This window comes from Thamnophis elegans, chromosome 16 (genome assembly GCF_009769535.1).
Source record: "Thamnophis elegans isolate rThaEle1 chromosome 16, rThaEle1.pri, whole genome shotgun sequence".
NCBI lineage: Eukaryota > Metazoa > Chordata > Lepidosauria > Squamata > Colubridae > Thamnophis > Thamnophis elegans.
This window is the reverse complement of record NC_045556.1, coordinates 24,644,001-24,658,341: the sequence shown is the minus strand read 5'-3', so window position 1 is coordinate 24,658,341 and position 14,341 is coordinate 24,644,001. Positions and strand designations below refer to the sequence as shown.

At 57.8% G+C, this 14,341-nt stretch overlaps 2 protein-coding genes across 3 annotated transcripts in view; one reads left to right on the top strand and one right to left on the bottom strand.

Annotated features, from left to right (window-relative positions):
• Positions 1 to 367: 367 nt before the first annotated feature.
• Positions 368 to 5,495, top strand: IDH2 (isocitrate dehydrogenase (NADP(+)) 2). Its single transcript, XM_032233222.1, is given in 12 exon segments — positions 368 to 476; positions 1,424 to 1,515; positions 1,933 to 2,098; positions 2,250 to 2,305; positions 2,307 to 2,411; positions 3,333 to 3,476; positions 3,684 to 3,820; positions 3,981 to 4,132; positions 4,534 to 4,646; positions 4,742 to 4,839; positions 4,976 to 5,068; positions 5,151 to 5,495. Coding segments are annotated over 12 exon segments (1,338 nt in total). The 5' UTR covers positions 368 to 382; the 3' UTR covers positions 5,239 to 5,495.
• ZNF710 (zinc finger protein 710) overlaps positions 5,355 to 14,341 on the bottom strand; it is a 20,934-nt gene continuing 11,947 nt past the window's right edge. The window contains exons 1-5 of one of the 2 annotated variants that reach the window (XM_032233220.1): positions 9,415 to 9,657; positions 7,108 to 8,529; positions 6,790 to 6,981; positions 6,397 to 6,571; positions 5,355 to 6,299 (exon numbers count right to left, since the gene is read on the bottom strand). In XM_032233220.1, the coding sequence (XP_032089111.1) occupies positions 6,130 to 6,299; positions 6,397 to 6,571; positions 6,790 to 6,981; positions 7,108 to 8,511 (1,941 nt within the window). In that variant the 5' untranslated portion in view covers positions 8,512 to 8,529; positions 9,415 to 9,657 and the 3' untranslated portion in view covers positions 5,355 to 6,129. Of the gene's footprint in view, positions 6,300 to 6,396; positions 6,572 to 6,789; positions 6,982 to 7,107; positions 8,530 to 9,414; positions 9,658 to 14,341 lie in introns of those variants that run through there. The other variant, XM_032233221.1, reaches the window with a different exon arrangement.

Here is a 14,341-nt window from a genome sequence, read left to right as displayed (position 1 = left end):
TGGGCAGAAACCCAGAGCTGCTCCCACCCGGACAGACCCGGGAGGAGCCGGGTGGCCTCGGCCCCGTTCGGGCAGCTAAGGCCAGACCCACCCGCGGGGAAGCAGCAGGTGGTACCAGCCGGCCCTCGACCGGACTCTCCTCCTGCCCGGTCCGGCCGCGTTGCTGGCCCAGGGGTTGCCCCCGACCCCCCGGGCGAAGGGCGGCGCTCGAAGGACGCGGCGCGGGCGGGGAACAAAGGCGCACGTGGCCGCCGAGCACCGACGCCCCGCCCCGGGGAGGGACCAGAGCGGGCGGGAGACGCAGGGGCGGCTCCAGGGCTGCTGCGTTCGCGGCGCCGCTCGCCTCGCCTCCCCTTTCCGCCGCCGCCGCCGCCGCCATGGCATGTTACCTCCGCTCGCCGCCGCCGCCTGGCCCGCTGCCCCGCCCACGGCGCTCCCCGCGCTCGGCGCTTGGCATCGCCCGCCGCAGCGGCACTGTGAGTGGGGCGCGGGTCGATCGGGTCGGAGCGGCTCCGGGTTGGCGGCCCCGGAGAGAGCAGCCCCCGCCCGACGGCCCCAAGACGGCCGCCGGGGAGACAAACAGCCTCACGCCGCTGACCTTGGCGCCCCTCCGCCGAGCGCCCAGCCGCAGGGCGCCGGGACAGCGCTGGCGAAAGGGACGGCGGAGGCATCGGAAGGAGCCGCCGGGTCCGCAGGGCCGGTCCCCGTCTGGCGGGCGCCTTGCCGGCTTCCTGGAGCTGGGCCAGAGCGAGGAGGCGCTGCTCCCGTCGGCCAGCCCGGCCGAACGCCGGCGCTGCCCTGCTGGGGTCTGAGCCGGCGGAGGGCTGCGGCCCGGCCGTCTTTCGCTGGCCGGAGCGGTGGGGCTGGGGAAGGCCTCGGCCCCCTCCTCTTCCGCGGCCTGGCAGCCGGCCCGCCGGGCACCTGTTGGAGGACGCGCGGCCAGCTGGCGCTCGGAGGGTGCAGAGGGGCGGCCGGGCCTGCCGCTGCCGGCGTCCTCTGAGCGTGACCTTGTCCCTTGGCGGGCAGAGGCCGCCCCTCTCCGAGGCGGGGCGGCCCGTCAGCGGCAGCGCGATGTGGCAGGAGGGTGGCGGCAGCCCTGGAGGCCGATGGGGGCCCCTCCGGGGAGCGAGTGGGCTCCGCAGAGGACTGGGAGGAAGGCGCCGGAGCCTCCCGGGCTGGACCGTTAGATGCCCCCAAACAGCCGCCTTTTCTGGCCGGAGACTGATGCAGGCCCCATAGCCCGGCTGGGGTGGGCCGGGAGAAGCAGCTGCTGGTTGCAGAGAGGAGCTGGTGGCTGGGGGGGGGGGATTAAATTTTCCCTTGCAATCCCTTTCAACAACTGGGAAGGAGGCTGGGGCTGTCCAGGGGGCCTACTTCGGGCGCAGGGGAAGTCACCATCTTGCCCCCTCCGTCTTCTCCACAGATGCTGACCAGAGAATCAAGGTTGCCAACCCTGTGGTGGAAATGGACGGGGATGAGATGACCCGGATCATCTGGGCCTTCATCAAGGAGAAGGTACCTGGCACTGCCCACCTTCCCTGCCCCAATGGGCGGGGACAAACCCTGAAGCCACTGAGACTCTGATGGTGGCAGTGAGCCCCAGGTGGACGGTGTAAGTGCTTGGGCAGAGCAGGGAGGAGATGGGGAATCCCAAGGGATCTTGTGGATTCCTGCATGCATCTTAGGCAGCCCTGGAGATACCACAAACACTTTTCACATGCAAGGCAGTGGCTCACGGGAGGCAGCAGTATCAGGTTTCCCTCCAGCCCTGCAGAATAGTGTCCCCAGAGGGCTTAAAAGTGATCCCTGCCCATAAAACCTGCGAAAGAGGAAGTGCACACATACTGCTTCTCTCGGGGATGGGAAAGCCTGCCGAGGGAAGGTGGGCAGAGGGGTGTCTGGTCCTGACTGCTTCTTGCCTGCTGCCTGCAGCTGATCCTGCCCAACGTGGACCTGCAGCTGAAGTACTTCGACCTGGGGCTGCCCCACCGGGACCAGACGGAGGACCAGGTCACCATTGATTCAGCCCTGGCCACTCAGAAGTACAGCGTGGCCGTTAAGTGCGCCACCATCACCCCTGATGAGGCCCGTGTGGAAGGTACGTGCAGAAGGTGAGACCAGGCAAGACAGAAGCTCCAATGAGGGGCCCCCGGGGAATATCTGTCTGAGGAAGGTGCCGCCGTGTCACAGGAGGCGGGCAAGTCGTCCTGGCCCCAACACCAGAGGCCTCTCCCTTGTGGCCCCTGCAGAATTCAAGCTGAAGAAGATGTGGAAGAGCCCCAATGGCACCATCCGGAACATCCTGGGGGGGGACGGTTTTCCGAGAGCCCATCGTCTGCAAGAACATCCCTCGCCTGGTCCCCGGTTGGACAAAGCCCATCACCATCGGGAGACACGCTCACGGTGACCAGGTGGGCGTGCGAGGACGAAAGGGGTGCCCTACTGCCACCCCAGCGTTCTTGGTGCTGGGTGTCCCATGAGCAGTTCGAAAGGAAAGCCCTGCGGGCTCCAGTTCTGCTACTGCCAGAGCCACCTATGGAAGCCAAGAGAATCAGCAAAGTTGCACTTTATTCAAGGTTTAATAGTTGAATGTTTACGGGAAGTCATTAAGTGAATGTGAATGGGATACAATCTGCTGATCCAATCCAAAAACATTTTCCGGACTACGTGAATCTAGGCCCCAATAAAGTGTGGTAAAATCTAATCCTCATCCAGTCACAGCTTCCCGATGGGGACACAACCTCTGTGGAACAGCTTCTCATTAAAGATAACCTTGAATTCAAGCAGTTGGGTCAAGGACAGGAGAGAGAAGCCACACACAGGACAGGGCACTTCCTAGTGGTGGTGGGCAGTAGAGCCAATGCGACAGGCAGAATTGTCAGGAAATGCACCAGGGCAAAGCAAGGTGGGTGCAGGTAGCCATGATGCATCTAAGTGCAAATCCTCAAATTCTCCCACTATGTCCCAGATTATACCAAACGTTACAAAGACGGGAATGGGACAAAGCTAAGGAATTCCCACGGCTGGTCTGAAGCTTGAACAAGAGAAGAAAAGGCCAGTTTTTTTAGCAAGGCCATTCTGGAGCCGCTGCTGGACTCCCCTCAGCAGTGTTGGGGGTGGGGGGTGGGTGGGAACGAGCAGTGGTTGATCCTCCTGGATTTTTCATTTTTCAAAGCATCACTTATTTGTCTTGCCTAAAAATGCAGTTTTTGAAACCTTTCTTGTTTTTAACTGGACTTAACTGCTTACTCTAGATGGATTTTGAACTTGGCTTCTCTATAGCCTGGATGTCTTGTAGAGAAGGGCTGGCTGTAATAACCTCTGTTTTTCAGTACAAAGCCACGGACTTCGTGGTGGATAAATCAGGGACCTTTAAGATGGTTTTCGTGCCCAAAGATGGCAGTGGAGCCAAGGAGTGGGAAGTCTTTAACTTCCCAGGCGGGGGTGTCGGCCTGGGCATGTACAACACCGATGAGGTGAGGAAAAGGGGCAGCTTGGGCAGAGGGGCCGGGCCAGGACTCACACAGACCCATCTTTTCCTGAGGGGGGGGGGTGCCCAGCCTCACGGGGGTCTGGCCTGCTGAATGTTCCCAATGTTCCTCCTCTGCCTTGGGGAGGGAGGGAGAGCTAGTGCCAGCCTCCCCTTGGTATGTCCCACTGAGCACTTGGCCTGCCTCTTGCAGTCCATCATGGGCTTTGCCCACAGCTGCTTCCAGTACGCCATCCAGAAGAAATGGCCACTCTACCTGAGTACCAAGAACACCATCCTCAAAGCCTACGATGGGCGCTTCAAGGACATCTTCCAGGAAATCTTCGACAAGTGAGCCATTTAGTCCAATGGGACCGTGGGAGGAAGCCGCCCCTGGGCTCTTCTGACATGGGTCAGAGCCTGCCTACCAGGGCTCTGGTGCCTCTTTGCACTGGCATTGTCTGAGGCGGCCTCCTGTCCTCCCCCCCCCCCCCCGCCTTCCTTCTTTCAGGCACTATAAGACTGAATTTGACAAGCTCAAAATCTGGTATGAGCACAGGCTCATTGATGACATGGTGGCCCAGGTGCTGAAATCAGCTGGCGGCTTCGTCTGGGCTTGTAAGAACTACGATGGAGACGTCCAATCAGACATCCTGGCCCAAGGTATTTACTGGCCCTGCCTGGGGCACACAGCCAGCCCCAGGGACGAGAGAGGACCTTTAGTCCTTCACATCTGGCAAGAGTGGCTCCTCCTCCTTTCATCCGGTGCTGCCAGGCCAGGGTGGCACCTTCCAGGGGAAGCAGCTTGGGCTCGGGGCTCCCATTGCTCTATGGACCACAAAGCAAAGCTGCTTGCTGGGGGGGAAAGCAGAGGGAGACCAGCCACACACACCCTGGCTTTCTGAGCAGGCGAATGGGAGAAGCATCTCGCCCCATAGCTCTTACTGCCTTTCCCACGGCTGCTGGCCCGGCTGTGTCTCTGGGGAGCCGTGCAGGCCTTCTGGGCACTGGTGAGCAAAGGGAGCAGCGCCCCTCTCCTGACCAGGGTTTGGCTTTGCCCCAAGGCTTTGGCTCCCTGGGCCTCATGACCTCCGTTCTTGTCTGTCCGGATGGAAAGACCATTGAAGCAGAGGCTGCCCACGGCACAGTTACTCGCCACTTCCGGGAGCACGAAAAGGTGATTTTGCCTGGAGGGTGGGTGGGGAGTCCTGGGGAAGAGCAGCCCCCCACAGTCCCCTGAGCACATGCTCTTTGCTTGCACCTCTCCCCCAGGGCCGCCCCACCAGCACTAACCCCATTGCCAGCATCTTCGCCTGGACCCGTGGACTGCAGCACCGAGGCAAGCTGGACAGCAACCCGCAGCTGATCAGGTGAGCGCTGCCCAGGCCCTCGTGGGCAATGGGGGGGGGGGAGCCAGAGGGTTTTGTGTGCTGAAATTGCCCCACTGTGGGAAGCCGTTCCCCTCCCTCCCTCCCTCCCTCCCTGAGCCTTCCCCTCCCTCACCAGGTTTGCCGAGACTCTGGAGAAGGTCTGCGTAGAGACAGTGGAGAGTGGGACGATGACAAAGGATCTGGCTGGCTGCATCCATGGATTAAGCAAGTGAGGCCTGGCTGGGATTGGGCCCTTTGGCTGGAAGCCCCGCCCTCCCCCGAATGACCCTCTGACTCTTGTGTCTCCGCAGTGTGAAGTTGAATGAGCACTATGTGAACACCACTGACTTCCTGGACGCCATCAAAGGCAATCTGGACCGAGCCCTGAGCAAGCAGTAGACTAGAGGGGCTGCAGCAGCGAAGACCCTGCTGAGGGGAATCCGAGCGCACACACATGGGTGCTCCCTTCAGTGGGAGTCCCTCCTGGCCTGTTTCTAAGACTTGTGAGGCCATTGTGGCCACTCTTGGGGAGGAGACCTTGCCCCCCCTCCCTCCTGTTCTGTGACCGCAGTTCTTGCAAGCAGAGAAGAAAATGATTGAGTGCTGTAACTGCCTTGGGTGCCAAAGAGAGCTATTAAACGATGGCTTCTCCCTTAGTGCGAATCAGTCCGTGCGACGCATCCACACTGCTCCAGCACCACCAGCCAGTCCGTCTGCCAAACAATATTCATTTATTGCTGAACTTCTTCAGAACTGGAAAATAAACACAGTAGCTCTATGCACAAAAGGGGCCAGGCCCCAGGAAGAGAACACGGCGGCCGCAGACTGTGCAGGGCGGGCCTTGACCGTTCTGCCAAGTAGGGGGGGGGGCGCGCTTTGGAGTCCACCGGGTCAGGTGAGGCTTTCCAACCCAGGCTGCTCCCTCAGAGTTCAGGGCAGAGGTAGATTGCAACATGGGTGGGAGGTGAGCACTTGCGCTCCGGTCCAGAAGCAGATTGAGGGAGATCTGCTTAGCCTCCCAAGAACCCCCCTCCGTCCCCCAGATGCTTCAGCCAGGACTTGGGATGGGTCTTCAGGGTCGCCCTGGCCAGGTGTGGGAGGTAGAGTAAGGCAAGTGGAGGCCCGCAAGGCTAGCGCCCAACTAAGGACCGCCAACCAGCAGAGCCACACCTGGTCAAGAGGCGGCTGGGAGGGCCGCAGAGGCTGCAATGCACGGTCCTCCCCGTGCTCTCCTGTGCTGTGCAGCCCAAGCTCTCCCCCCCCCCCCCCACCCGGCCCTTCCCGTTCCAACTATAGCATGTTGTAGTAGGCAATCTCCTTCATGGTCTGTTCCGCCAGGGCAGACCCACCACTGGCGTTGCCCACTGCCCCGTAGTCGTAGGCGTTTTCCTCGTAGTCATCCATCTCCTGCTGCCCGTCCAGTTCTGAGGGATTGGTGCCTGCCAGCTCCAGCATGGGATCTGGGGAGAAATGCAAACAGGCCAGGTTGTTTGGGGGTCCCTCCGGGAGGAGAGCACCTGGGACTCCCCTCTCAGCCGTCTCCCTCCCCCCTCCAACCTTGGCTGTCCAGGTTGAGGTCCATCACGCCATGCTTGACTTTCATGTGCCGACTGAGGTTCCCCTTCAGGTTGAATTTGCTGGAGCAGTAAGGGCACTTGAAGGGCTTGCTGCCAGCATGCAGGTGCATGTGGCCCAGGAGGTTGTACATGCGGTTGAAGGACTTCCCACACACCTGCAGGCAGAGAAGACGGGAGGGGAGGGTCAATGTCTGGGCAGGTCCTGGCAAGGGACGGTCAGGCCTGCCTGGCCCAGTGCAGAGCCCCTCCAAGGGAGGCCGGAGAGGAGGCCAACGTGCAGCGGAAGGGAAAGAACACTTGGGATGCAGCTGTGGAGGAGGGGAGACCCATGAGGTATGGAGCTGCTGCCCTTCCCCCCACCCCCCGGTGCTACCTTGCACTTGAAGGGCTTGACGGGCGAATGGACGATCATGTGGGTCTTGAGCGTCTGCTTCTGCACAAAGGTCTTGAAGCAGAGGTGGCACTGATAGGGACGGACGCTGGTGTGGATTAGCATGTGCCGCTTCATATTGGCCTGCAGCGTGAACTCCCGCCCACACACCTCGCACTTGAACTCCTTCACGCCCTGAGAGAGAGAGACGGAAGTGGCCCTGCTGGCCTGGCCAGTAGCCCTGGGAAGGCCCCCAGCTGGCCTCAGCGGCTCCAGCCAGGACGGCGGAGGCTGCTGGACCCCTGCGTGGCCCCGGCCTACCTTGTGAGTGAGCGAGTGCTGCTTGAGGTGGTGGATCTGGCTGAACTCCATGCCACACTCGGTGCAGACGAAGGGCCGCACGTTCTGGTGCTTGAGGGTGTGGTTCTGCAGCTGGCTGCGGTAGTGGAAGGACTTGTTGCACTCGGGGCACGGGTACAGCGTGGGACCCTGGTGCGTGGCCAGGTGGCGCTTGAGCTGGGTGAGAGTGGAGAAGTCCAGGCCGCACTCCACACACACATGGCAGCGGCCGCTCTCATGCTTCCCCTCATGGGCCTTGAGCTCGCTGGGGTAGGCGAAACCACGGCCACAGAAGCGGCAGCTGTAGGGCTTGACGTCTGAGTGCAGCAGCATGTGGCGCTTGAGGTGGCTAGTCTGGGTGAAGGCCTTGTGGCACACCTGGCACTTGTGGGGCCGTGTGCCCTGGTGGGTGAGCAGGTGGGTCTGCAGGTGGCTGGGCTGCTTGAAGAGCTTGCCGCAGTGCGGGCAGGAGTGTGGCTTGATGCCGTTGTGCCCCAGAATGTGGGTCACCAGGTTGTACTTGGAGGTATAGGACTTCTCGCACAGGCGGCACTGCCAACGCTTCTCGACCAGGTAGGAATCGTCAATCTGGACATTGATGTCCAGGCGGTCCATGTGCACCTTCTTGCTCTGCTCACCGGGGACCTCTGCCTCGAAGTCCAGGGGCTCCTGCCAGGCAAAGCCCGCCTCACTCTTGCCCTGCTCTGGGGGAGAAGCCGGCAGCTGATTCTCCATGCCACTCAGGGACGGCAGGCCAGGAGGGAAACTGCAGCCGCTGGGAAAGGCTTCTGCCCTGTCCAGGGTGGCTTGGGGTGGGCTGGGAAACCTTTCCTCATAGGCCCCCAAGGAGTGCTCTTGCTGTGGGGGCCTTCGCGAGGGTTGGGACCGCCGGCTGAAGGGTCCGAGGCTTGTCATCCTGCTGCTGTTCTGCCTGGTTGGCTCAGAAGACTGCTCCTCCGGGTTGCTGCTCTCCCCCTGCTCTTCAGGGCCACCAGCGGTCGCTTCGGGGCTGCCCCCCTCCTCTTCCTCCTCCATCTCGCCCCTCTCGTGCTTCACCTTCGGCACCAGGCGCACGGGGGGCCGCTTCCTCCTCCGGGCCTGTTTCCCAAAGGAGGTTTCTGCTTCCGGCCCCTCCTCTTCCTCAGGAGGCTCCCCCTGGGATGGGCCAGACGGGCTGCTGCCTTCGGGCTGCTTCAGTTCAGCAGCTGCTGCCTCGTCATCCAGTTTTCCTGCCAAACTGGAGAAAATGCTGTCTGGATTGACTGTGCCTCCCAGGAACTCATTCTCGGATACCAGACCCAGGACAGCGGCCTGGGCCAGCGACAGCACCACCACCGCCTCCGTCTGGGTCCCGGAGCTGGCGAAGCGTTCCATGCCTTGCACCATCCAGCTGAGCTGCAGCACCTGCAGGAAGGAGAGGAAGGAAAGCCGTGAACTCCTAGGCCTTCGAGTGCAGGCACAGCACCAAGCTCGACACCAGGGAACCACTGATTCTCCACCCATGGCCAAAGACCAGCCAGACGCCCAGGCATCTCCATCCACACTGGCCAGGCAAAATGTCATCCCGAAGGAAGCCGGCATCATCAGCCAAAGGCAGCTATGGGCATCCTTCTCTCACCCCAGAGAATCACAACTGCCAAATAAAGTGTGTGATTCTCACTTAACAACTGCTACATTGACGGTTAGGTGACCACTTGAAGTTGCGGCATCACTGAAGATATAACTTTACAAGTGGTCCTTGCACTTATGACCAACACAGCATCCCACATTGGCAACAGGCTTTTGGCCGGCAAGGACATCAAATTGGAAAAATTGCAAGTTGTGGTCAAGTGATGTCTTGCTTAGCGACCACATTGCTTAGCAATGGAATGGCCAATCCCAAATGTGGCCATTAAGAGGCATGCATCACAAGTCATTTTTTCACCTGACTAGGATGAGAATTTAACTCAAAACGGGCTCCAGATGTTAGTCCAAGCGAAGGACACTACCCCCAGCTTCACCCCCCCCCCCCAGGAGCCTCCCCCAGGTAGGCTGGAAGGAGCCGGGTGCCCAGGGGGGGTTCTACTCCAGGGAGAGGGGCGGGGGGGAGGGGCGACCCAGGGCCAGTACGCCTGGGGGGCGGATCTGCCGGGGGGGGGTGGTGGCAGGCTTGCATTGAAAGAGTCCCGGGAGGAAAGGGGCGGCAGGGCAGGGACTGCGAGGGAAGGGGGAAAGGGCGACTGTGGACCGGGGGCCCCCGGAGAGCAAAGCAAAGGCCTCCGGGGCCGCCCACCTCGCTTGGGCACCTACCCGTTTGTGCCGGGTCCACCCCCCACCCGGGCAAGCTCCGCGCAGCCTCCGCGCCTGCCGGGAGGGAGAGGCGCCGAGGGGCCTGAAGAGACCTTCCGGGAACTGCCAAGATGCCGCCTAGGCCGGAGCTTCCGCCTCAACTGCCCGGACCGGGCGAGCCGCAGGTGCGGAGCCCCGCCCCTCGAGGAGGGGGCGGGGCTGCCGCGGAGGCCTCGCCCCCTCGCGCTTGCCTCCCTTGCTCGCGCCGGAAAAAACCTTTCCGGGCCCGCCCGCTCCCCCGCGCACGCACGCCCCGTCTCCCAGGCAACGCCCCGCCCATCTCTCCCTCGCAGCTTTCCCCGCCCCCTCCGCACCGCTTCCCGGGGAGGTTGGAGGGGGCCGCCTGGAGAAGCCCCCCCCCCGCCCCATGTCCAAAGCGCCTTTCAGGAAACTGTGCGGGGGGGCACTGTTTAGCCCCCCCATCCGGGACCCCCCTTGGGAGCAGTTGCCCCTCGCAGAGGCTTCTTCTCCTGGGGAGGCGGACGGAGGGGCAGGGGAGCCGCTGGGGCTGGCAAGGGGAGGCAGGGCAGCCGCCCCAGGGAGCCCCTACGGCCCTGCTTTAAAAGCCCAGCAGAGTCCCTGGGAAGCAGCGACGGGGCTTCCCCCTCCCCACCCGCCCCTCCCCTCCCAATCCCAACTTGTCAGAAAAGCAAGCAGGCTTCCCCCCCACCCTCCAGCGCCAGGATCCTCAGCTGGCAACCCAAGCCTCGCCCTGAGGACCATCTGGAAGTGGAGCTAAGGTGGCTTCGTGACTGCTGGTCACAACATTGTAACAAAACCACATGGCTTCAATTGGCGCCTACTCTGGTTAGCCCCCCTCTACCAAAGGCATCTGAGGTTTATGTATCACAACACACATTTTGCATCATCATGATTTATACTGGACAGATCTGGATGATGCACCGTGGAATGTAAGGCTGCCTGACCTCACACATCCTGAGCTATTTGAACACTGAAAAAAATGGCATATAAACCCTGTTCCTTGAGCACCGACCTCCCGGCTCCATGCAACAGATCAGATTGATGGAAGAACTCAAGGGATGTGCTGCACCAGCAGACATGAACTCCTCCCACGGGCTGCCAGCCAGCCAGCCTTTCTCCCTCAGCAAGAAAGACTAGAGACCCCCCTCCAAAGCCTTGTCAGCCCTAGAAGGAGAGGGTCCCTGGGTGGAGAGGAGGGACTGTAAAAATAAAGTCACTCTGGTGGCTGTGACAGTATGATGATGAAAATCATTTGTCATGGGGCTAACTCTAGGCAGCTCTCAACCATACAAAATTAAGAAATAAAAAGGAAGTTTAAAAAAAGCAAAAGCAAAATGGAAGAATAAAATAAACTAACCAAGGAAAAAGGAATACATCAATACGATTAGTTAAAAAAAGATGGCTGGGAGGAAAGAGACGGCATCACTTGCATCACCATGTGTAGAAATGTAGAGTTGAGTATCCTCTGCATATTGATGGTATCTCAACCCTTGATGCGGATGGAGGTGGTGGCCCTTTGAGAGCTGTATAAAGTTATTCAAAGTCTCAGGACGATCTCGCCCAATGGATTCATGCACAGGTTAAACAGAGAGCACCGAGCCCTGTGGCACCCCACGAAGCAGGGGCTGTGAGTGGGACCTCTTGCCACCATCAACACCAATTGGGAGCATCCTCAGAGAAAGAAGCTGAACCAGTTTAAAACTTGCGAAGCCAGCCCAAGGGCATATCATGGTTGACCCTCTCAAAGTCAAGAAGAGTAACAATGGTTGCATAACTTTATCTCACTCTTGCCAGAGACTGTCCATAAGTGCGACCAAGATTTTTTCTGTCCCATAGCCAGACCTGAATCCAGATTGAAAGACATCCCGTAAATCCGTTTCATCCAGGACACTCTGGAGTTGCCAAGCAACCACCTTTCATACCACTCCCTGTGAAGAAAAGATAGGAAACTGGATGGAAATTATCCAGTCAAGGGATGGCTGCTTAAGGAGAGGACAAACCAGAACCTCCTTAAACAATCCCAGGAATATCCTCTCTCGCAGCCAGGTATCTTGAACCCATGTGTGAACCCATTTGCTGGTCACCATCTGGAGTCTTTCAGAAAGGGTGAACAAGGATTTAAAGGACAGGTTGTTGCACAGACAGCATTTCCTTTTCCTTAGGGGCAACAGGGTCAAACTGATTCCAAATTATTAGCAAGATGATTCCCTGAGCACCACACAAGAGTTCCAACAAATCCAAGCAACTTTTTTCTGACAGGTGTTCAACAAATTCTTCTGGTGTCAGTGATTCAAGCCCCAGAGTCTTTGCACTGTTCCTCTTGCAACGCACAAAGGGGGTAGGGCTTCAATTGCACAGCTGTGGCCACCATCTTGGCTTCTTAACCCTTCTAAAGACGCCCTGGTGCTTAGATTCAGACATCACAACTGCTAAGGGGTGTTGGGAAAAGACAGGATGGCCATTTGTCTATGATGATAAGAGATTCCCTTAGGCCCAGTCCTCTTCCATCTTCATAAACAATTTGGATGAGGGAATAGAAAGGGAACCAGCTTTTTACTTAGCGGGGGATTGTGTCTCATTAATTCCATCTAATCATATATTTATTTAATACTTATATAATGTAGAGGTGATCCCATGCTAAGTGGTTCTGGGCAGCTTTAAAAAATTGGAATAATGAGGTAGAGCAACTGTCTCAGAGGTGGGTTGATGTCGGTTCAGCCCAGATCAGCCAAACCGGTAGTAGCAGCGGCAGGAGGCTCTGCCCACCCACCTGGATGCTTCTGCGCATGTGCAGAAGTGGTGCGCACGGAGGCGGGAGCACACCCAAACCAGTAGTAAAAAAAAAGTAGCAACCAACCTCTGAACTGCCTGTGGACATTCTCAGTCCTCCAGGACACAGTTGTCTCAAAGGTGTTTTTTCAAAAGGCACCTGGTCTGTTTTTTCCTTGAGGTAGGAGATCTTTTACTTCTTGGATGGGAAGCAAAACATCTTCTTCTTCTTCTTTTTCCTCAGTCCAGTTGCCTTTTGAAGAAGCCCCTTTGAAATAATGAGGTGGACCCTAAGTGTGAAACGACAAACATTGTATGCCAACTAAAACACCCCACTGCCCTGTCTTGCACCAGGGAGAACTGTTTTTTCAAGAACTTTCTGAAGATCTTCGGGATGGATCTTAAAGTAGAGTGGATGGCATTCTAAGGGCACAAGACTAGAGAAGCTGTGACAGACAGCATTGTTTGATTGACAGGACTTCAGCAGAAACTGAGGGAGTGGGCACTCCCTCAGATAATGTGGCCATTTGTTATATTTGCAGGAGTAACAAGCACCTTCAATGGCACCCAAAAGTCAACTGGCAGCAACTGCAACCTGCAGAGGAGCAGTGGCATCTCATGGGCATAGTACAGCATACCCATCACTGCCAGTGCTGACATATTGCACGCATCAGTTTTTGAGTGGTCTTTAAGAGCAATATCTATGCTCACTTAGTTTACCCTAATGGAGCCTGAGTTTCTTTCTCCCTGACAGTGTCTAAAGCTTCCAGGCCTTTGGCAACCTGACTTGGGCAAGACGTACAGCTGGGTCTTCAGCCTACTGAGGGTAATGGATCCCAATTGCTCCCCATCAATACAGCCTGGGAACAACCACGGGAAAGAAGAGAACCTGCAGAAGGTGGTGCCCTCCACTCCCAACCTCTACCGTCCACATGGAAGGATGCTACAATTGAGGGTAGTGGAAGGAGCTGCTGAAGGGCCAGGAGCGATGGCTGCCCCCGCCTCCTTCAAGGCCAAAGAGCTGCCCTCTCTCAAAGCCAGCTAACCAGAGATCCCTCCAGGCATCTCTAACAACCTGCAACTAACAAAGGGCAGCTGTGCTCACAGGTTAAAGGACCTTGTCCACTTCATTATGTGGCTCAGTAACCATAAAACCTGCTCCAGGAAGCCCATAAGTCAGCCACTCAGTTGAAGCCCAACTTAGAACAGAGCAACTTCATCTGCTGGACATCTGGAATATTCTGCACAAGTGTCCCTTCCGTCAGCTCATCCTTCCACATTGAGTCACCCCAAAGCCAACTGCTGGAGAGCCCCTCTCCCCACCTGGGTCTTTGTGCCCCCTGGCAGAGTCCCTGCATTTGTCTAGGGTGCTGCACTGTTTTCTCCAGAGTGCCTCCTTGGCACTTCCATTACCACCATTCACCAGAAATGGACTACTATCACCAACCTCAGGATTCCACTTTCCTTGCCCTGCGGTGCTCCTCCTGGTTTTTCCATAATGCTCTTTAGTAAACTAGAGAAGGTTTAGCTAAGTTGCCAAACAACCTCACTCACATCAGTGCCCTGTGCAGCATGCTTTGCTAATATCAGTTTTGACATATTTTGGTCAGTGTGTCACAAGCATAATCCATCTTTTGCTTCAGGTATGTTGTGCAGGCCAGCAACTGTAATATGAAGACCACTTGCACTTAATGGTGACTTGGCAGACTCAAGATGGAGGGGAACAGCTGGCCTGAGCATTTCCCACCACTGACCTGCTAGACACAAAATTAGGAAAAGCAGCTTATTACCCAGAGAGTTGAGGATGGAACATTGGAGAACCACCAAATTATTTAATTTTAATCTAACTTATAGTTTGGTCTTAATTATAATTTTATTTGCTCTAAATAGATTGCTGTCCCAGGGGATTTCTGGAGTGACTCTGGGCATGCTGATGGGATGGATCCCTCAAGCTGCCCATCCAGCCCTTCCCCAGCCCAAGAGGACCATCCCTTTCTTGCCAGGTCACACTGTGAACTTCAGCCCACCACCCCTGGGTTGCATCTGGGCTGCAGCCTGGCCCTGCTTTCCCCAGTTGCAGAATCCTTTGCAGTGAACAAGAGCCACAACTAGCCAGCTGGGTGAGCTCCATGCCGTT